The sequence below is a fragment of the Oryzias melastigma genome, linkage group LG19 (assembly GCF_002922805.2).
Source record: "Oryzias melastigma strain HK-1 linkage group LG19, ASM292280v2, whole genome shotgun sequence".
Classification (NCBI taxonomy): domain Eukaryota; kingdom Metazoa; phylum Chordata; class Actinopteri; order Beloniformes; family Adrianichthyidae; genus Oryzias; species Oryzias melastigma.
In genome coordinates this window covers 13,945,548-13,965,756 of record NC_050530.1, presented here as the reverse complement: position 1 = coordinate 13,965,756, position 20,209 = coordinate 13,945,548, and the positions used below count along the sequence as shown (strand labels likewise).

Sequence of the window (20,209 nt, the reverse complement as noted above, 5' to 3'; positions counted from 1 at the left end):
ATCAGAAGCTTCCAACGCGGGCGCAAAAAAAAAAAAAAGTGGAAAAGGAAACGTCGATGCCGCCATTTCACGTGAAAAGCAGCGCGTGAGGAAGTGCGTTAACGGGGCAGTATTTACTCTAAAAGATACATTTAAATTGGATTATTTTCCACTCGCTGTGGATGATAAAGATAAAATAATTTTATCTTAAAGTAAAAGCTCCCGTTTCCAGTCTTACCGGGCCTTTCCTGGTCGTTTGAGGCGAAGAAAGATGAGTTACGGAAGGCCCCCGCCAGACGTGGAGGGAATGACCTCCCTCAAAGTGGACAACCTGACTTACCGAACTTCGCCGGAGACTTTGCGTCGGGTTTTTGAAAAGTACGGTCGCGTGGGTGATGTTTATATCCCCCGGGACCGTTACTCCAAGGAGAGCCGCGGCTTCGCGTTCGTAAGGTTCTTCGACAAGCGTGACGCCGAAGACGCAATGGATGCCATGGATGGCGCGCTCCTCGACGGGCGAGAGCTGCGAGTTCAGATGGCCCGCTACGGTCGACCACCGGACTCGATGTACAGCAGGAGAGGACCCCCTCCTCGCAGATATGGAGGGTACGGACGTAGATCCAGGAGGTAATTTAGGAATGGAGCCGCTAGTTAAGTTAACGAGCTCCAGCGAGCACATGGTGCCGCAAGTGAAAGTAGGTCGAGATCGAGGCCTACTCTGTTTATTTGACTAATGCTAGCTACTTTTGGCTAGCCTTGCTAATTCTTTATTTGCGCGTTAGTAAATGAATTTTACATCCATTTTAGTTAATTTACAAATATTTAAATATATATAGATAATGTATTGGTAAATATAGTCTAAATACTCGTGTCCACACTCTTGAACCAGACTAGCATTGTGATTGTGTCCAAATTCCCTCCCAACTACCAACTAGTAAAAGAAAGTATACTGCTGGACCGTGTTGGTAAAAATATTAATCTTATAATAGTGAACATCTTACGAAAACTAAGAATTAACTGTGTTCTGGGGATGAAACTTAAATCATTTGTACAAAAAAATCGAAAAATATTAGTTTCACGTGAAAAATCTTTGAAGTGTAGTCAATTAAGTGAGCATCAGTGCACAATTTTTTATTTTATTTTTTTTTGGCAGTGGCTTCCGGGATTTCTTAACTATTTGCAATTTTGTAGAGTTTTCTGGATCTACAATTACAAAACCACGTGGTCTAGAAATTTCCCGGATTTTTTTTGCGTGAAACTAGACTGCCTCAATTCTTTTTAGACTGACAAATATGGACCACAATGCATTGCGTTTGACCAATTTTTTAATGCGGAAAAAGTTTTTAAAATATTTTTTAATAAACCATCCAAGTTTTGATCCTCAGAACACAGTAGATTCATAAATATTTTTGTGTGATGTTCATATTTATTAGTTTTTTTTTTTACTTTTAGTAGATAGGGAGTAGAGAAAGAATTTGGACAGGGCCATGGGTTTGGAAAGCTTCACAAAATGGCAAAAGTACTATATTGTACTCTAGCTAGTGGATGACAAAGGATTTTGGACACAGCACATGTTTCTGCTAAACTGTTAACTTACTCACCTACTTTTTTTCAAATATCCAGTCGTTCGGCCAGCCCCCGTCGACGCAGGCGCAGTCGAAGCCGCTCCAGGAGCCGAAGCCGTTCCCGATCCAGGAGCCGCCGCCAGTACAGCCGCTCCAGGTCCAGGTCCTATTCCCGGTCAAGGTCAAGATCCCGTTCGAGATCCAGATCCAAGTCCAGGTCCAAATCCAAATCCAGAACCCCCAAACGGAGCAAGTCAAAGTCCCCCTCCAGGTCTCGGTCCCGCTCCAAATCTAAGTCCAAGGCCAAGAGCCCAACGCCACCATCCAAGAGAGAGTCGAAGTCCCGATCCAGATCCAAGTCTAAATCCAAATCCAAGAGTAGATCAAAGTCTCCAGAGGACAACGCAGCAGAGTCTTAATGTACTCTTGGACGCATCATCACGGTATTCAGGGGCAAGGGGGGTAATCCATTTAAAAATTTTAGAAAAGCACCAGTCACAGCTGTAAATTAGAAGTTATCTTAATTTGCATGCAACCAAATCTTCAGTCATTTTTAATAGTAGGTTTGAGATCATTCTGAAAACAATGGCATTTGTTTGTGCTTTATTTTGTTGTCAAATTTAAAGCACAAATTGTCATTGGAAGGGATGGTTACAGACTTCAAAGGGGTGTGGCATATTACACATGTACCTGTTTGTTTGGGGGAGGGTTGGAACATGGGATGTAAACTCAAAACCTTCACTTAAATGTGGAATTCTTTCCTCCAAGCTGCTGAGTCCTGTTTGCAAAGAGAGGAGGAGATGGGGGTGTTGCAGTTTGAGAGCAGTTAGTGTGTGACCCGCCCATGTGACCTGCCCGTTGCTGAGGGCGATGGCAGTTTCTAAGGAACAGGCCACCAAGGCAATGGTGGTTGCTGCTGAGCAGGTCGTCATGGCGGTGGTTCGGGCTGTCAGTTGGTGTGTAAGGTGATGTGGTGAGGTACGTTCACGGGGACCGCAGGCAGCCGCACTGAGCTGTGTTCCCACTTGCATCTGTGGTTTTATCTGCCTCTCACAAAGAGATGCAAACCCCAAGGTTTGTTTATAACACATGTGCCGGAGTTTCTATTGGGAAGAACCAGGCAATGAAGAGTATGATTTTAGGTTTGTTAAAAAAAAAAAAATGAATACATGTATTGAATGTTAGTTTCAGAAACCAATACTTCATTTAAATATTGAGGTCAGATTCAGGACTTTACATGACTGTCTAGTTTTGCTCTTGCTAACTCAGCTGTTTCCTTCCTTTCAGGTTGCTCCCCTTTTGAACCTTCGATGACGTCAGGAACAGTCTCACATTGAGCAAGCGGACCCTACTTTAACAGCTAAATCCTGACAAAAAGGTTATTGGATCTTGGTCTAAATTGCTTTAAATGTATATTTTTATGTAATCTGCTATTGTTGTTAAAGCTGAGCATATTCAAAGGGATGTATGAGGCAAATTAGCAAACATTTCTTTTTCTTGATGAACCCATTGTTTAGGGTAGATATTTGATGGAAATTCCTCAATTTCTGTTTGGTTTAAGGTTTAATTTTAGATTTACTGTTAATAAAAAGGGTGGTTGTTGTTTGGAATATTGACTCTTAAATTTTCATTAAAAAATGCCTTGCTTTAAAGTAAGAGGCCACTTAATTTGTCGATAGGAAAGTCGAGTAGCTTCTTATTTCTTCTCTGGCAGATTTTCTTTGTTTTCTGTCTGATCAAAGATGCTTTCCTATAACTAACCCTTTTTCTTGTGTATCTTTTGTGCACTAGGCGCAGTTGTGTAGCAGTTGAGTAATGCTGGTTAGCTGTTAAGATGCGGTGCAGTGCGCTGGTGACATGGTGTGGCGTGTTGCGGTGCAGAGTGCCCGGTGCTGTTCCGGGGCTCGACCCTTCGCTGCCGTATGCCGGTTTGTAAGCTCACAGGTGTGGCAGATCATCCATCCTCTCCCGTTTTTTGTGACCACCCCCTCAATGTTGTGCAGATATCTTCTCTTCACTCTCCCCTTCCTGTCTTTCTACTCTTTTTGCTTCCTGCTCCTTCTGTACTTTGTCCACTGTTTTAATGCTCGCTTTGGAAATGAATCCCGTTTGATTCCTAGTGAAGGGTTGAAAAGTCAGCGTTGCTCCCAATGGAAAATTTTTCTTTTGTGTACTGCATTCCTTTGTGAACTTCTCAAATGTCTTGTAATTGCTTCAGGTAAAATTCAAATAAAAAAACTTTGGAAATTAATTGCCTGTTTCTCTGTGTGGTTATTTTGTACTCTTACTAATGTAAAGTGGATTTTTTTAAATGCAAAAACTATCGTCTCCAATTTCCCAAAGAAAAACAATGAAGGTTTATAAATCAACCGTGTTCTGTTGATGAAAACTTGGATGCTTTCAAAAGATGCAAAGACATTTTACACTTATAAACATAACTTATTTTTTCAGATAAACTTTTCAAACGTATCGCATGAGTGTTGATGCTCACGTTTTCTGCAAAATGGTGAGAAATATTGAAGCTATGCTGCTGTACATTTTTGAGCAAGCTGAGACATGGAAAAACAAAGACATTAGTGGATCTATTTGCAAATTAATGTATCAGAATTGAGCTGATCAAGGAGACTTTGATCTACTCATTTGAGTTGATGCATTAAGAGCTTATTTTGTAGAGTTTGTTTTGTGGTGCATCTGGTTTCTCTTATTTTGCTAAAACAAAATCATTTTTTGTAGAATTCCTTGAGGATTCTACTAATTCATAGTTTACCATTATAAATTTAGTAATCCATTAGAACTGTGGTTCTTAATCTTGGTGTTCTGTATGTTTCTGTGATTTGTTCATCTCTTTTTTGCTATTTTAAAAAAATATTCTACTGCAAAAAGCAGCAATGTTTACGTTCCTAAACAAAGGAAGATTCATTTTATCCTTTAAGACCTTTAAAACACACTTATAAGTTTGATAAGATCAGTGATGTCAGTTCTCTCAGCAGAAAATACATTTGGACATCATCAACATCCAATGCTTAATAAAGATGCAAAACTGAGTATTTGGGATACTTGGTACTTAATGTACTGTTACTTTAACAGTTAGGCTTATTACAAAATATCTATGTAACAGAAGGAAAATCCTTAAATTACATTATAACTGAGTTTAACAGATTTAAAATTAAAAAGCACTTTGCTTTTGTATCTTTAACATGTTTTGAGAATGTTTTGTTGATGTGATTTGCACTTCAGGGCCACCGTAGCAATCAAATGTTTATTTCTAAATCTTGAAAAGGGCAAAAATAAATTGCTGCCCTTTTCTGACTTTGGGCCTCTCTCCCTCTTTAATCATGTGTGCGTCTCTGCTGGAACATGTTCACAATAATGTTATTTTAGGTCTGATTGTATCACGTCGAACAAGATTAATCTCCTTATTTATTTATATTTTATTCACTTTTGCTCCATTGGGGTAGCATGTTTGTAATGCTAGTAGTCAGGAATGCTGCTGTCCAGCCCCGGAGAAGCCAAAAGATTAGTGTCCTAAGCCGACAGACGGACGTAGACATCGATCTTTACGCAGACGGTTTGGACGGTGCGTCCTCTGCTGACAGTAAACCCGGTGTGACTCCATCAGACGGGACACGAGTTCTGTCAGAAACCATTTGACTCCTCCAGTATGCCTCTGATCAGATTAGCGCGCTCACATGCGCGCCGTGCCAGCGCACATGTACAGTCCAAAGCAGCTGCTTCCCCCCAGTGGGGGGCGCGGCCGGAGGATGTGACGTCACCGCGAGGAGAGGAGATTGCCCTGCGCCGCGCGCTCGGACCATTAGCCCTGATGTTTGGTGAGGATTATCGCCTCACTGCTGCAGGATGACAGAGAGACGGAGCGCGGCGCAGGAGTAGCGGAACACGCAAACCATGGATGTGACTTTCATCGTGTCGGCCGTCATTTTCACGCTGCTCGCCATTGTGGTCGCAACGTCCATTTTTAAGGGCTCCTCACCTGCAGCGGAGTTCGCAAACGCGCGGAGCTACTTCGGACACGGAGGATTAGCGCAGTCCAGGCCGAAGCAGAACGGCCATGTACCCGAGAAGAAGACGAAGAAGGAGGAAGCGGACGTGTGGAGCGAGATGAGCGGGAGCGCGCACGACCACTGGGATGTAGTGAAGTCCGTGCTGTCAGTAAGTTACCGGTCTGCAAATACGGGAGTTTCGCTGCGTAAATCTCTCCTTAATCTGTAAATCTTCTCACTCAGACAAGACAGAGGAGGAACAAGTCCTGCAATACTTTCCAATACACTCATAATAAATAGATAATTATTATTTTTTACACTCTTGGGTTATTTATTCAACCAAATTCTTAACTTTTTGGAAAAAAAACATTTTTTTTGTTATACTTGGGTTGTAACCCAAGTTGTGTTTTTTTAATGAGTTAAAATAACCCAGAAAAAAGTTAGTCCACTTTTTAAACTTGGAGTTGGATTAAAAACAACCCAATTTGGGTTATTTTTATGGAGTGTGAACAAGAAAATGTACATTATTTTTACATATTTACCAAAGAATTGCAAAAAAATACCCAAAGTCTCCATTGTTAATTTTTTTGTGTCATTTATTAGTGTTAATACTATTTCCAGATGTTTTAGATTTAAAAAAAATCTGCATGCTTTATTTAGTTTATTAGGCCTTCAAATGTGAAAGTAAACAAAAATATTTAAAGGTCAGAACCTTCATTTAAAGGTCCATAAAGACCAAGGAGGGATTTAACCTACAAGTTTCTGATTATATTTATTTATTCAACTTTTTGGGGGACATCATCACATGATCAGACAGTGTGAGTGATTCATTTCCAGGACCTTATGCTGGAGATTTTAGAAGTAAACAGTTTTTTGATGGTTGTGCGTTGCTTAATTTAGCTAAAATCAGAAAATAAAAGTTTTAAAGCATTTTTTTTCTTTTTTACTACATGAACTCATTTTTGGACATACCTAATGTGAAGGGGTGGGCCTCTGGTTTAAAAATGTTTTACATGGCAATTCTTTTCAAATTCTGGTAATCAGGAGTTTTTCTTCTTTTTAACTAGACTCAAACAAGTAGTGATGTAGCTGAAAGTCTTTATTTGTGATGGCAGTGTCATCTGTGCCTTTTGTTCTCTCGCAGGACGAGCAACAGCAACCAAACCTTCACAAAGATGAAGGAACAGAGCACTCCTCCTCAACGTCCAGCCTGTCTGTCCCCTGCCCTGGATCCAGGAACATGAGCTTTGAGGTATCGTCATCGTCAGAGGCCTCTTCGGGGCGATGCCGCTCGCCGTTCATTGGGCTCTCTGATTCTGAGCTCTTGAAGTGTGCTTTCTCTCGCCCACAGAACCACAGAGCCACAGAGAGCCCAGGAGTCAACGGTGAGCTCCTCAACCTGCACTGAGCATGCTCATGTTATGCATCGCTTTTTAAATGAATACTTTTATTGTTATTATTCTAGAGAGGCTGGATTTAGATGGAAATAATTCCTTGAAGTATGTCCCAGGAAAGGCCCGGTCGCACCATTTAGAGACGATGATGTCCAAAGAGGAGCTGGAGGAAGAACAGAGGTCAGTTCCAGGCTGCAAACTGGTGTTCTTGGCAGCAGAAAAAACTAAATTTATCGGACAATTTTCTTGAAACGAGGGTCTTTTTACTTTAAGATTCAGCTTTTGTAGTGTGTAAGTAAGAACAAAAAGCCTCATCTCATCAACAAATCTTCAGAAAATGTTCGTTCTTGTGTCAGAGCGTCTTATGCTCGTCCACGTTTACCTGCTGCTTCACCGCTCGGCTTTAGGCTGCACCCAGTAAGACCAGATTGAGTCTGTGCCAAGCATTAGCCGACCGACCGACCGACCAATGAATGACAGGAGCTTTAAAGGAACCACTAGAGGGAAAACAGAAATACGTTGGGGTAATATTTTTTTCCATATACCCTGCTCTCATCCTTGCAGGATTCATTTCAGCGCGAACTTTAACAGTCTGTGAGCCTGAGAAAGGAGCAATACGTGGTAAAGTATGAGCTACTCTCCCCCATTTGTCCCAGAAAAGTCACTTTGTGGCCATGACATGACAAAACTGACAGCGGAATAATTCGCCTGGAGTCAGCAGCTCTTTGTTCCCGTGTGGCCATCAAGCGACCCATGTACCGGTGAAGTGTTGCTTCACGGCTCCCGCAGTTCCTCGCCCTTTGCTGTCCCCTTACTCCCCCATTAGACGTGAGCGACTCAGGTGTGTGTCAGCAGGTGTTGATTGCATCTTCAGTAGTTGTGGTAGTTCATTCTCTGAGGACTTTGTTGTGCCACAAGCGGACATATGTCCTCCACACTAGTAAATAAATGGCATATATGTAATTTATTGCTCCACAAAATACTAAATTATTTTAAAATTGATCAAAAATATTTGTTTTCTTGAATAAAACTACTACATATAATGTATTCTTGCTTGTTTTTAGTGGCAAACTAATTTAAAATGTGCTTTATAGCAGCATGCTAATGCACAACTTACACATTTAATGCACCTAACATGGAAAAGTCAACTACTGTACTGTTAAAAAATGTGTTCTTGTTTGTTTTTTACCAGTAGGGGGCTTCAAAGAGCTAAATAAGGGGCTAAAGGAGCCAATAGCCCTACAAGTGAGGGAGGCAGTGAATAAAATGTTACCTATTTATAAAAAATAGGAGAAAATATAACATAAAAAAAGGAGTATCAAGAGGAGGAAATAATGAGAGCAGGAATGTTGCAAGAAGCACATCAGAAAAAAATGAATTAATTGAGTGATCATAATTGTATTTTTTTTGGTGTTTACTCACTGATAAAGATGTACTTTATTGTTATAAAATAGAAAAAAATGCACTGTAGATGAGGGATCTAGGGATAGAAGATCTGTTAAAGATTATCCATGTTAGTCCAAGATAAGAGTAGATTAAAAAGTGCCAACTTTAGAAAAATAATTAAGAGATAAACCAATACACTTTAACCACATGAAGATGATTATTTTAAAAGATCAGATCAATGGAAAATCAACCAAAGAAAGGTGGAAAAAAGAAAGTCTAGCTCCTTCAAGCAGGTAAAGGAGTTAAGGTGATTAAATTGCTTTTTATCTTGGAATATCAAAGTTTCTTTTTTCCATTATTTTTCGATTATGTGATATTTTTTATCACTTTTGCTGGATTTGCTCAATCTTGTGTGGATCTTTAAATCTATATGTTTTTGTATCTCTTTTTGTTTGATTTGGAATTTGAGCCTTCACTTATTTCTTCCAGACTTTCTGTAAAAATTTGTATTTTTACGGAAACAATTTTAACTTAGAGGTACTTAGAACCATTTTTTTTCATGTGTGTGGATTTGTCTCTTGCTTGCTTATGGGTGTGTTAAAGCCAAACAGTCTGGCAGGAATGTGGTTTGTCTTTGTTTTGTGAGACTTTTTGGGGAAAACCCCTCAGCTTTATTCCAGCGCCTGTCTTGCAGAATCTCCTCTAAAAACAAAAACAAAAGCACTTTTTTATCATTCAGCCTTCACCATCTTTAAGTTTTCAGTGTTCTTGCATAGGCAAAAGAAAGCCAAAACTTATTGCAGTATTTTCTGCACCATTAGGCGCTCTTAAAAGCCTAAACTTTTTTCAAAAATCGGTCGTGCGTATAATAATCCGGTGCGCCTTTTGTGTGTACCAAGTTTCAAAATCTGGAAAAATATTCTTGTGCAACTTTGGGAAGTCTGCTCGATTGATGGTTGAACCATTTTCTCGCTGAAATGGGATTGGCGAGCGTTCGGATGAGCACGCTGTGCACATTTTGAGGGACACAGGTGACACTCATTCTGGCTAGTCGTGCTCTTGGGAAACAAAATGGATGTGGGTAAACTTTACCACATCTCAAGTTACTGCAGTGGGAGAAGATTGATCAAAAAATAAGTTTTGGAATAAAGTTTAACTAAACTCACTGTTTTGCTTTTGTTACCTTTTTTTGGCACCTTATGATGCAATGCACCTTGTGTTTGAGTTACACAGAAATAGACCCCTAATTAAGACTGCGCCTTATAATACAGTGCTCCCTATGGTGCGGAAAATACGGTATCTTGACTTTTTTCTCTTGTTTTCTGCTCTTTTCTTGAATGATATGTTTCCAAGTTACGTTTCTGGGTGCAGCAGTGGACTGTGTGGATCTAGCTCCAAATACCTCATAAAATATAACAAATTTATCAAATCTAACAAAAGCTTCCGGTTTTGACTGTGGCCAATAGTTTCTCTTATATTTTCTATGTCTCCAATTGCTATTTTCTGCATAATATTGTTTTTTTTTTAATTATAGTCTTCCAAAAAAATTGAGCTTTTTAATAAAATATGAAAACAATACTACAGCAGATGTTCTTTAATATACAATCCTCAATCATTTACTTGTTGTATTTTAATACAACTATTTTAAATTTCATTTTATAGAAAATTTTATAAAAGTTATTTTCAGTCTCCTAATTGACTTTTTTGCTGCTGGGATCAAATGAAATGTTTTCAAAGTACTGGTGTTTGTCAGTTATTCTCAGCAGGTTTCTCTTTAAGGTTTAACTTTAAATTTAAACCACTAAAAGCTCATCTTGAATCCTGCTGTACATCAAGGAAAATACTTTCCCTAATGCAAAGGCTGTTTGAAGAAGTTTCACCGTTTATCCCTGCGCATTTCTGAGGTCAACAACAACATCTGCAGATTTCAAAACCTGAACCCAAAGCTCCTTATGTTTCTGGGAGGATTTGGAGAGACATGCATGGACACGCACCAGCAGCAAAGATGTCCAATATACATTATTATACATTAAATGTTGAACTTAAAAAGGCACAAAGTGAAAAATCTATTTGACATATTTATACCTTTTAAAAAAGGTAAAAAAAATTAGGCACAACTAGGAAGAATATTCCATTTAGGTGAGTGTTTATTTTTTACTACATTAATCAAGGTTTTTAAAATTAATAAAAACAAATTAATATTTTTAAACCTTTTAAACACCAAGCTCTTGTTGATTTCTTTTTTGCTTGTATTTGACAGTCCCAGTGGTTCACTTTGGTAATTTAACCCAAAATGTGACTTTAAAGACCCGCCCCAATAAAAATAATATTTTTGAATGTTTTTGTAGCATTTTTCTCACGATGGAGGGCATATATCAAAGAATATAAGATTAAAACTACGTTTCTTTATTCAAATTGTGTTGGAGCAGGAGCTGCTGAAAATCTGCAGTTTGAAAAAGCTCGTTTGTGACGCAGAAACTGCCTTCTCCGGTACAGTACTGATACAGCCACTTACAGACAAACAGATTCATTAACATTTTAATTTTCCTCGTCTGAGCTACCATTTGGCTCAAAACTGTACGGCTGGATAGGTCGGAAAGTAATGTTTTTGTGCTACGCTAATGTTAGCTAGGGCTTGTTAGATGCTATAAGCTAGTAGGAGAGACTGCAAACAAATTCTGATGGGAAATTAGCAAAGAAAACCTCACTGGCTTTTTGATTTTGGTTAAAAATAACATTATCATTATTAAAAGACCACTGGTAACAATGTTACTAATATAGATGGAATTAGACTTTAAATATCTGGGAAAATAGGCTTTAAAATGATTAAAGTTTTCATAGAACGTGGATTTTGGAGATTCATTGAACCTTTTTGCAAACTGAGTCACTAATTTTAGGTTTCAGTTTTATCCTGCTCACAGGACGTGCTGGAGCTTGCCCCCCAGTAGTCTGTTTCATTACAAGCTGGTTCGGATTAGAACTGGGGTGGTGTGTCATCTCTTTAGTCTACAGTGACATGCAAATTTAAACAACTGTGAAGTAATATTGTCTGTTTTTTAAGACAAAAAACTTAAAAGTTGGTCCAATAATTAAACCCATGTCTGGTTTTTAGTTGGATTCAAACATTTAGAAGAAATCACATCTTTCTACAGATTGTTTTTCAGTTTATGACTCTTGGTTAAACTGGCTGTAAATGTGTTCCTTTCACTTGTCAGAGTTGATGGTTTTGGTCTCTTTTAGGGTGCAGCGAGAGCAGCTTGCCGCCATCTTCAAACTCCTGAAAGACAACAAGGAGACTTTTGGAGACGTGTCTGAGGGAGACTTGGAGGAGCAGCTCCGACTTTACTCCATCTAAGACTCATTCTCATACGCTCCTGATCCAAACCACCACAGGGACAAATCCAACACCAAATATGTCAACGTTTGCAGTATTCAGCACAAAAGCTGCACCTGATTGGGTTTAAATTTCTCCTCCTCTGCACACTTAGCCTGTAAATATGCAACAGAGGCGGTACCTTTTGTCTGTCTGTATTAAACATGTCTACATCACCTCTCTTTTGTTGTGTAAGAAGCCAGATTATTGTGTTTTATTGTGTGAGTAAACGGTACAGAAGCCCTGCCCACTCACGTCTGTGTCAAAGTATCAGATGCTCCTGTTTGCTCTTCATCTCTGAACTCTTTGTTTGACTAATGACGCCTATCAGCGATGAATTAGGACGCTCGCCGCTTATAAAATACTTCACATATCATCGTAGCTGGTGTAAAGCTCCGTGGTTGATCAGCAGTTTTGTATTTGTTCGGACAGAGAACTTATTCCAGATGGCATTTAGAAGTGCCAGCTTTTTTTCTTTTCTTGTGTTGATATCGTTCAGCGTCTCTGTCTTAATTTTTTCTATGGAATATTTGGAAAAAGTTACCAGGTAAGTTTTTTTTTTTTTTTTTTTTTTTTTTTTTTTTTTTTTTTATGTAACTACACCAAGAAAATGGTAAAGCTTAAAAAAAAAAAAATTCAGAGTAATCAGAGAATTGCTTCTTTTCTAAATCGTTCAAAACGGCTAAACTTCTGTCACTGAAACACAGATCCAGAGGACATGGTGGCTTGTTTGGCAGTGATTTCATATGGCAGGAGAAAAGAACCTCGTCTCGACACGTGTTTACCTCAGCAAGTCAGACAAAAACTGCTTACAAAGGGAGCTTAGGGATACTGAATGTGGTCAAAAAGACTCCACAGGCAGAGACTCCCATTCCCATCATCTACAAAAACTCCTTCAACAAACTTCCACTGTGGGATTTTGAAGATGTCTATAACCAGGACGCCCCACCTAGACTGACAGTAAGAGTGTTATGAAAATATGTCATTTTCTTACACTGCTGAGTTCTTAGATTCTTTATGTTTTGCATTTTTCTGTGAACTTCTTGACTCAGATTCGTATTTTTCCCTTGTAGTCTTCACTTGAGCTTTTGTTTTGTGAGTTTTTACTTTTTTTCAGCTAAATAAATCTCTCATCCTGTCATATTTACTCTCAGACATGCGCCCAGTCTCTGAGAAACTCCAAAGACGAGGCCTTCCAAAAGGCTTTCCTCCCCAACATAAGTCTGTTTCTGCACAAGGACAGTATCAACATGAGCGAGTGGAACAGACTGTCTCATTTTAACAATCCCTTTGGTTTTATGGAGTACAAGTATGATGGTAGGTCCGGGTTTTTTGTTTGCTTTTTGGACTGAATTAGTTTGCAATCATAAACTGAAACATTAAGTAAACAGATAATTTTATTTTAGGCATAATTGTTTTTTTTATTCCTGACATAAAATCTTTTTTCTGATTTGCTTCATGCACCACATCTTAAATATTAAAAATGACAAACTCCACAAATGACTTTTAATGTTAATTGTCAATTGAAAAATGCATAAAACTTTGAATTATGACCTAAAAAAAACTTCCATAGTTCTCTGTTCTCAAACGCTTTCATACATTTTGTAGGGAAATAGCATAAAACATTTAAAATGTAAAAGGAACTGAAAATGTCTTCATGTGTAAAACAGTAACATATTAGAACAACTCCCATTAAAAGTGTTACAATAAATAATATATATCAGGGATAGGCAACTCCACTCCTGCATGTTGTAATTGGCTGGACACACCTGAACCAGGTAATCAGTCATGAGTAGAGCTTAGATATCTGGAAATCAGGCAGACTCTAGAGCCCTTGAAGCCTGATTAGGTTGTCATTGGTGTTGTGGTGGTTCACACTCACCAGTCAGAATGACCTATAGTTCAAAAACCTGAAAGCAATTTAGAAAGTTCAGAGGATGAATGGAAATTAAAATATCTCTAAATTGGTTAAAAAGAAAAAGTAGCAATGTTAACCAGACGCTAGAGCTGCAGAGGGATGTTCATTGTTTTCTTGAGCCAACGCATTCTCCTTCCTAACTTGTGGTTCAGGTCCCCTCCACATCACTTCTTGAAGTTTTGGCTGTCCCCAACTCTTCATTTTTTGACATGCTGGCTGGTCCTATTAAATAACAGGTCCTCAACCTCAGGGTCATGAATTGGTATCAGTCCAAGGTCCACTTGGAAACAGAGAAAAAATGCATACGCTACTCAGGGGTCCCCAATCTTGGGCTCGGACCTGTACTGTACAGGTAAAGGTACCTTAACTCTAACCTAGTGATGCTACCCTAACCGGTTCCGTGTCCAGTGCCGCGCCCCAAGGGTTGGGGACACGTGATTTAATGTAATGGCCCGTCAAAAAAACAAACAGCCAAAACGTTAAAAAAAACGAACAGCCAGCCAACCCGAACCATGCACCTATATATGACATGTTGGGAGTGAGAATGTGTCGCTTAAGCATGAAAGAAATAATAAAGTTTCATTTTGAATTTTTTTACAGACTAACTGTTTATATGTTTGTTTTTTGCTTGTAAGATGTAATGGCTTCTTTGAAGCTGATTCCAAAACCAAAGGAGCCGCTGCTTTCTCCAAAACCAGAATCTGAAGGCTGTGTGAGATGTGCTGTGGTGGGCAACGGAGGAATCCTCAACGGCTCAAAAATGGGAGCTGAGATTGATGCTCATGATTATGTTTTTAGGTAAGAAACATGGACAAACAAACAATCAATGTGATTTTTTTATGAACATTACAGACACTGGAGGGAAGTATTTACAATATTTGTCTGACTTTCATGCAAAAATACACTCAGATTTTTGTTTAAGTTGTATTTATCTTTGTTTGGTTTATCCACTCGTGAAGACACTCGTCAGCAGTGCACATAATTAAAAACATTTTCCAATATACCTCCCATTTGTTTATTTCAAAATTAACCAATAAAATACTTGAATGTTCACATATCAAATTAGAGGCGCAGAGAAAAAAAAACTGGCCACACATTTTTCATGATTTTTATTAGTTATCTGATTTGTTGTTTGATTTGTTACATAATTTACAGACTCATTGTTTGATTTGTTATAGAGTTATCTGATTTGTTATATAATTTACTGATTTGTTTCATTGATTTGTTATATAGATTTCTGATTTATTGTTTAATTTGTTATAGAGTTGTCTGACTCATTGTTTGGTTCATTATAGATTTGTCTGATTAGTTGTTTCATCTGTTGTAGAGTTGACTGGTTTGTAGGTTAATTTGTTATTGAGTTGTCTGGTTTTTTGTTTGATTTATTTCAGAATTATCTGGTTTGTTGTTTAATTTCTTATTGAGTTATCTAATTTGTTGTCCGATTTCTTATAGAGTTGTCTGGTTTGTTGGTTAATTTGTTATAGAGTTGTCTGATTCGTTCCTTGATTTGTCATAGAGTCGTCTGGTTTGTCTTTTAATTTGTTATAGATTTTTCTGATTTGTTGTTTGATTTTTTATTAAGTATTCTGATTTGTTGTTTGGTTTGTTATGAATTAGTCTGATTTATTGTTTGATTTGATATAGATTTGTCTGATTTGTTGTTTGATTTTTTATTAATTAGTCTGATTTTTTTGTTTGTGTTATAGAGTTGTCTAATTTGTTGTTTGGTTTGTTGTAGATTTGTCTGATTAGTTTTTTCATCTGTTATAGAGTTGTCTGATTAATTCTTTGATTTGTTAGAAAGTAGTCTGATGTTTTTTGATTTGGTATTGAGTTATCTGATGAATTGTTTGGTTTTAATTTATTAAGTGTTGTCAATCAAACCACGCAGAATAAAAACTTTGTTTTTTTTTTTGTTTCATTTGAACCAACTAAAAAAGCAATCAAGATGAAGTTTTCCTTTAACAATGTGAGGTTTTGAAAAATTAATATAAGAAATTAAAACATGCATGAATAATATTGTTAGTGTGGGGTTATTATTATAGCATGATTAATGATAAAGTCTGGTTGCTGGGTCTCTCTTTTAACGTTTGCTAAATACCTCCACGAGCACCAGCACCATCCCTATCTGGGAGTATTGGCTAAAAAGTAAAGAATAAAGTTTCAAGAAGCTTAAGTGAAAAAATGACTCAACTCACCTCCTGAAAAAAAGAACAAAGAGCTTGGTAATCTTGGAAAATTTGGATAATTTTGTGCTCCACCCAGTGTCACATATGGAAGGAGAGGCCTCAGATACTTCTAATGACCAAAACTACCACATCCAAACATTGAGAAACTTACAGTTCAGTTAGAGCCAGCAAGAATAAAAAGAGCTCAATGTATCATTTGTATTACTTAGAACATGCTGATGTTCACATGATTACTGTTCTAACCATGTAAAGGCTGTGTTGACATCTTCATATGAAAGTCGACCATAAACATCTAAATAAAATTCCCGCTGTGATTTACTTACACAGGATGAACGCTGCAGTCATCAAAGGTTATGAGGAAGATGTTGGAAACAGAACATCTGTGTACGTGCACACGGCCCACTCCATCACCGCATCTCTGCGCTTTTTCCAGAAGTATGGATACACGGCAGCCCCACATGATCAGGTACTGCGACAGTAACGGTGACATTTTGGCAATATTTCTCACACATCTGCAGTTATTTGTTTTTATATATAATATTTTTTTATATAGAATATAAAATATGTGATGATCCCGGAGGGAATGAGGGATTTCCAGTGGCTTGAAGGACTTCTCAAAGGAGAACAAGTCTCTTGTGGAAAGAATTGTAGCAGAGAGTGAGTTCAATGCAAAGAGTACACAAATAATTGAAGATTAAAGGATGTGAACATTGCATCTTATGTACATTTGCTGCTGTTTTCCCTTTTCTTCTTGTGTTCTCTTGTAGATTTCATTGTAATTGTTCAGTTTATTCCATCAAACAACATAAGACAGCTATTTTCCTCAAATGTAATTGATTTCCTTTTAATAGACTAAACCTTAAATAAACTACAAGAAGGCACTAGGATCCTTTTACTTTCAGATTTGCATTCTTTGCTGTCATTTGTGTTTAATCTTACTCAAGATGGTTCATAGTGTTCATTAATACTCTTATTATTATTTTTCCATTTTTTTTCCTAAGAAGCGTGCAATTTATTACAATTCTGTTCATGTTTTTTGAAAACACTAGAATTCATTTCTAAAAACGGTGAGTTTTTTATTTTATTTTTTTTTTAATTCATTGTCGTTTGTGTTTAACCCTCCAGCCCAAGGACTTATTACTCAGGACAGTACAATGAGAGCCGCTTCTACGTTCTGCACCAGGATTTCCTCCGATATGTACGGAACAGGTTGGGCAGCTTCACAATTCTGAGAACTGGAACTGGACTGCATTTTTATGGTATCGTGGGTCTCTCAGGAGTACCACACACTTTCCTGATTCGCAAATTATTGCTGAAAACAAACTATCTCAGTAAAATAAACCGTCCTGTCTAATGGACAGACAGGTCTCCCAGAGCAGCAGGAAGTCTTAAAACTCCAAAGTCTTAAATCTCAACTGATTAATTCAATTCAGTTGTATTTATATAGCCCAATATCACAATACAGTTGTCTCATTCACATTGGTAGTTGTGCAAAAACATAAAGTCAGTCATAAAATGAACAATAGCTGATTGCTAAACTAAACCAAACAGACTAAGCTAAGCTGGGCATCCCTGCCCTTAAAATTCAAAAAATAAAAAGAAGAAGAAGAAATTCCAGGAATAAAAAGCTACAAACTGCACGTTTGAATATCTTTTGAAACAATTTTATTCCCTACAGATTCTTACCTTCAAAGACTCTAAATGATTCGTTCTGGACGATTTTCAGACCAACTAATGGCGCCTTTACTCTCTTTCTGGCTCTGCATACATGTGATACAGTAAGCCTTTGATTTGTTTCACTTTAATGTATCTATATCCCAAAAGTGTGCATTCATTATAACATCTTTATAATACCTACACTGTGTTCTCTGTCTTCCTCAGGTGAGCGCATATGGATTCATGACTGAAGACTACAGTGAATACCCCAACTACTATGTAGAAAGAGAGACGAAAACCGAGGTGGTTTTCTTCATCAACCATGACTACATTCTGGAGAAAGACTTGTGGAAGAGCCTCCATGAGAGGAAAATAATTAAGCTGTATCAAAGGTCTCACGAAGGGAAAGAAAAGCGGAAAAAGTGACGGCACCAATCTGTGTCACTCAAATAGAAGGTTAACAATTTGAGGATCTGCTCTGAAATGTTATTTGAAAATGCTGCAAAAGAACGGACAAATAGTCAACATGTCTCACATGCAAACTGAAGTAAAACATAGGTTTAAAAAATGTGACAATATAATAAAATATGAACAAATGATACACTTTCTATTTTCGATAACTTTTATTTTGGCTATCAAATCACTGTGGGTAATTATTTCACCTAAGTGTTCTAAAAAACGATTATTTCCAGGATATTAGACCAGGCTTCACACTGAGTAGGTAGAAATATGAAAGCTCATAGAATACTTTTTCCTTTGTGTTTATTGGATTATTATTTAAGACACTTTGATAAGAATTGTAGTTGTTTTTTTTTTCTTTTTTTTTATCAAGAAAGACGAGTGCCTTGGCTCAAAACAGGTTGAAAAACACTGATCAACCAAACCAAAGTGTTACTTATGCAGAAAACTTGCAAAGTTTCAGTTTACAAGAATTCCCAAAACATCCTCCTTAGACACTTTTTATGTATAATTTTAAATTAAATATATGCCAGTGTAATTTCATTTCAAATATTGCAATTTGGCAAAGCTGAAAAATATGCTAAACATAGAAAATCTATTTTGTTTTTTAGAAAATATTAAATATCGAACTGGTTTATTTATAATTTGCTATATTTAAGTTCTAAACCACATGTTTGATCCACTTCCACATAATCTATACATGGAGAACTCACTTTTTCTGACTTTAAAAAGTTTTCAAACTAAACGTGTTTCCTCATTTGACTGAAGATGTTGTCCAAAACCTGCTCTTGTCTTAAAACATCCCTTTCTTTGTGTATATTTTTAAGACTTTTATGGTTTTAATTTGCACTAACAAACTGTTTTCTCCTCCCTGTGTCCTGGTTAAACCTGGTTAAAATAAAAGTTGTTTTTTTTCAGTTTTTTTTTTTTTCTTCTTCTTTTTTAAATTGACAAGTGAATGATAAGACTTCTGACATCAAATGACTTGAAGGAAAATAGAACATATTTTATTGTTCCACTAATTTTCTAAATAAATGCAAGTTTCAATCAAAGTATATTTTGCAGTAATCCTTTGTATTAAAATTTTCTCAGCATAGGGGAAGGTAAAAATATAAAGCAGGTAAATGTATATTATTTTCCTTAACTATTACATAGATTAATCACTAATATAAGAGTTACGTAAAGGATTTGTACCATATCTGGCTGGCTTCCTGTTAACCTCTCCTTCATGGTTTTTGTGTTTGTAATTCTCATGGCAAACAGGAGCCATTAGTAAATTTATTTTAGTCTAATCGGAATTGTTTGGCAGGGATGAATAAAAAAGTTAATATATATATATTTCTGAGAGCATTTGTGACCTTCCTTAGACAGGTGTCAGTTATCTGTGTATGAATGAACAGCTATATCTAATTATTATAGATGGTAGTTCAAACAAGCTGATCAAACAAATAGACAAAAAGAAAGTATTAATCACCATTTGTTCTCTTTTGTCATTTTAATGCTTTTATGCATGTGGAGAAGAATTAGATGAGTAATTTAATGTTAACTTCAATGTTTTGACAATAAAAATTTATTTACCAAATTTGTTCATGGAGCTTATTGAAAATTATGACACATTTTCCCATGATCTACAGAAAATCCGTTAAAAAACTAAAGTTTTGTTTTGTGTTCTTGACAGTCACTCAGAATTTACGTTTGTGTTTGTAATCAAGAATATTCGTTATTTCTTATTATGTTTTTATTCAATATATTGAATCAAGGCAGCACAGAAAGTTTTATTTCAGACTTAAAGGGTGGACTGGTTTAAAGTCAACGCAGTTCACGTATCCATGATGTTTATTTTTTCCGTTGCGTTTAAAGACAAAACGTAACAATGTCTAGAAAGAATGGGAAACATAGTTTAAAGGTATGATCTTTCAGGAAAAAATTACAATTAAAACTAAATCTATTTTATTGGGGTATACATTATTCAGATAGAGATAACACACATGCTAAACATTTAAAAAAATACCACCAATCAGATGGATTAATTCTTACGATTTTCTTTTTTGCATGTGAATGCACCACAATCCTTTCCGTCCTCTCTCGTGGTGTTTAGTTTATCTCAACCAGAGAACGGATTTCTACAAAAGTTGTAATTAAAGTAAAAGAAAAATTATTTTATTTTGTATAATATATTCTGTTTATATTCCCACATTTGATTTGCCATCCGCTTATTTATGCTTCATAAACTCGGTATTTGTGGGAACAAGGAAACTGCAGAAAATCCCATCATGCCTTGCGGGA

The 20,209-nt window shown here is 37.0% G+C and overlaps 2 protein-coding genes across 12 annotated transcripts; both read left to right on the top strand.

Moving 5' to 3' along the window:
- The first annotated feature begins 36 nt into the window (after nucleotides 1-36).
- Nucleotides 37-3,795, top strand: srsf2a (serine and arginine rich splicing factor 2a). 8 transcript variants are annotated; one of them, XR_002920647.1, is made up of 4 exons: nucleotides 37-606; nucleotides 1,603-1,987; nucleotides 2,832-2,922; nucleotides 3,336-3,795. XR_002920647.1 is itself a non-coding variant. In XM_024285422.1 (3 exons), the coding sequence occupies exons 1-2, from the start codon at nucleotides 251-253 to the stop codon at nucleotides 1,961-1,963; spliced, it is 717 nt and encodes a 238-aa protein (XP_024141190.1). In that variant the 5' UTR covers nucleotides 37-250; the 3' UTR covers nucleotides 1,964-1,987; nucleotides 2,832-3,795. The 8 variants fall into 8 exon arrangements, 4 of the variants coding, with proteins under 4 accessions (XP_024141190.1, XP_036073135.1, XP_036073134.1 ...); XR_002920649.1 differs by having other exon boundaries at nucleotides 1,603-2,522; XR_002920646.1 differs by having other exon boundaries at nucleotides 1,603-2,522; nucleotides 2,832-3,795.
- Nucleotides 3,796-5,274: 1,479 nt separating this feature from the next.
- On the top strand, nucleotides 5,275-20,022 carry LOC112154389 (alpha-N-acetylgalactosaminide alpha-2,6-sialyltransferase 1). 4 transcript variants are annotated; one of them, XM_036217239.1, is made up of 10 exons: nucleotides 7,165-7,560; nucleotides 11,566-12,245; nucleotides 12,406-12,658; nucleotides 12,853-13,015; nucleotides 14,252-14,414; nucleotides 16,136-16,274; nucleotides 16,362-16,465; nucleotides 16,934-17,017; nucleotides 17,487-17,586; nucleotides 17,690-20,022. In XM_036217239.1, the coding sequence occupies exons 2-10, from the start codon at nucleotides 12,016-12,018 to the stop codon at nucleotides 17,888-17,890; spliced, it is 1,437 nt and encodes a 478-aa protein (XP_036073132.1). In that variant the 5' UTR covers nucleotides 7,165-7,560; nucleotides 11,566-12,015; the 3' UTR covers nucleotides 17,891-20,022. The 4 variants fall into 4 exon arrangements, 3 of the variants coding, with proteins under 3 accessions (XP_024141185.1, XP_024141188.1, XP_036073132.1); XR_004949785.1 differs by having other exon boundaries at nucleotides 7,166-7,560; nucleotides 16,934-17,006; nucleotides 17,690-17,818; XM_024285420.2 differs by lacking the exons at nucleotides 7,165-7,560; nucleotides 12,406-12,658; nucleotides 12,853-13,015; ... (4 more) ...; nucleotides 17,487-17,586; nucleotides 17,690-20,022 and adding exons at nucleotides 5,281-5,714; nucleotides 6,690-6,797; nucleotides 6,897-6,930; nucleotides 7,011-7,119 and having other exon boundaries at nucleotides 11,566-11,952.
- Nucleotides 20,023-20,209: the final 187 nt, after the last annotated feature.

What these genes read in the sequence shown, in the direction of transcription:
- srsf2a (XM_024285422.1), top strand. Translation starts at nt 251, where the DNA reads ATGAGTTACGGAAGGCCCCCGCCAGACGTGGAGGGAATGACCTCCCTC. An exon ending in TACGGACGTAGATCCAGGAG is followed by an intron (nt 607 to 1,602) that starts GTAATTTAGGAA and finishes TCAAATATCCAG; the next exon opens with TCGTTCGGCCAGCCCCCGTC.
- LOC112154389 (XM_036217239.1), top strand. Translation starts at nt 12,016, where the DNA reads ATGACGCCTATCAGCGATGAATTAGGACGCTCGCCGCTTATAAAATAC. An exon ending in GCTCATGATTATGTTTTTAG is followed by an intron (nt 14,415 to 16,135) that starts GTAAGAAACATG and finishes TTACTTACACAG; the next exon opens with GATGAACGCTGCAGTCATCA. An exon ending in CGGCAGCCCCACATGATCAG is followed by an intron (nt 16,275 to 16,361) that starts GTACTGCGACAG and finishes TTTTTTATATAG; the next exon opens with AATATAAAATATGTGATGAT.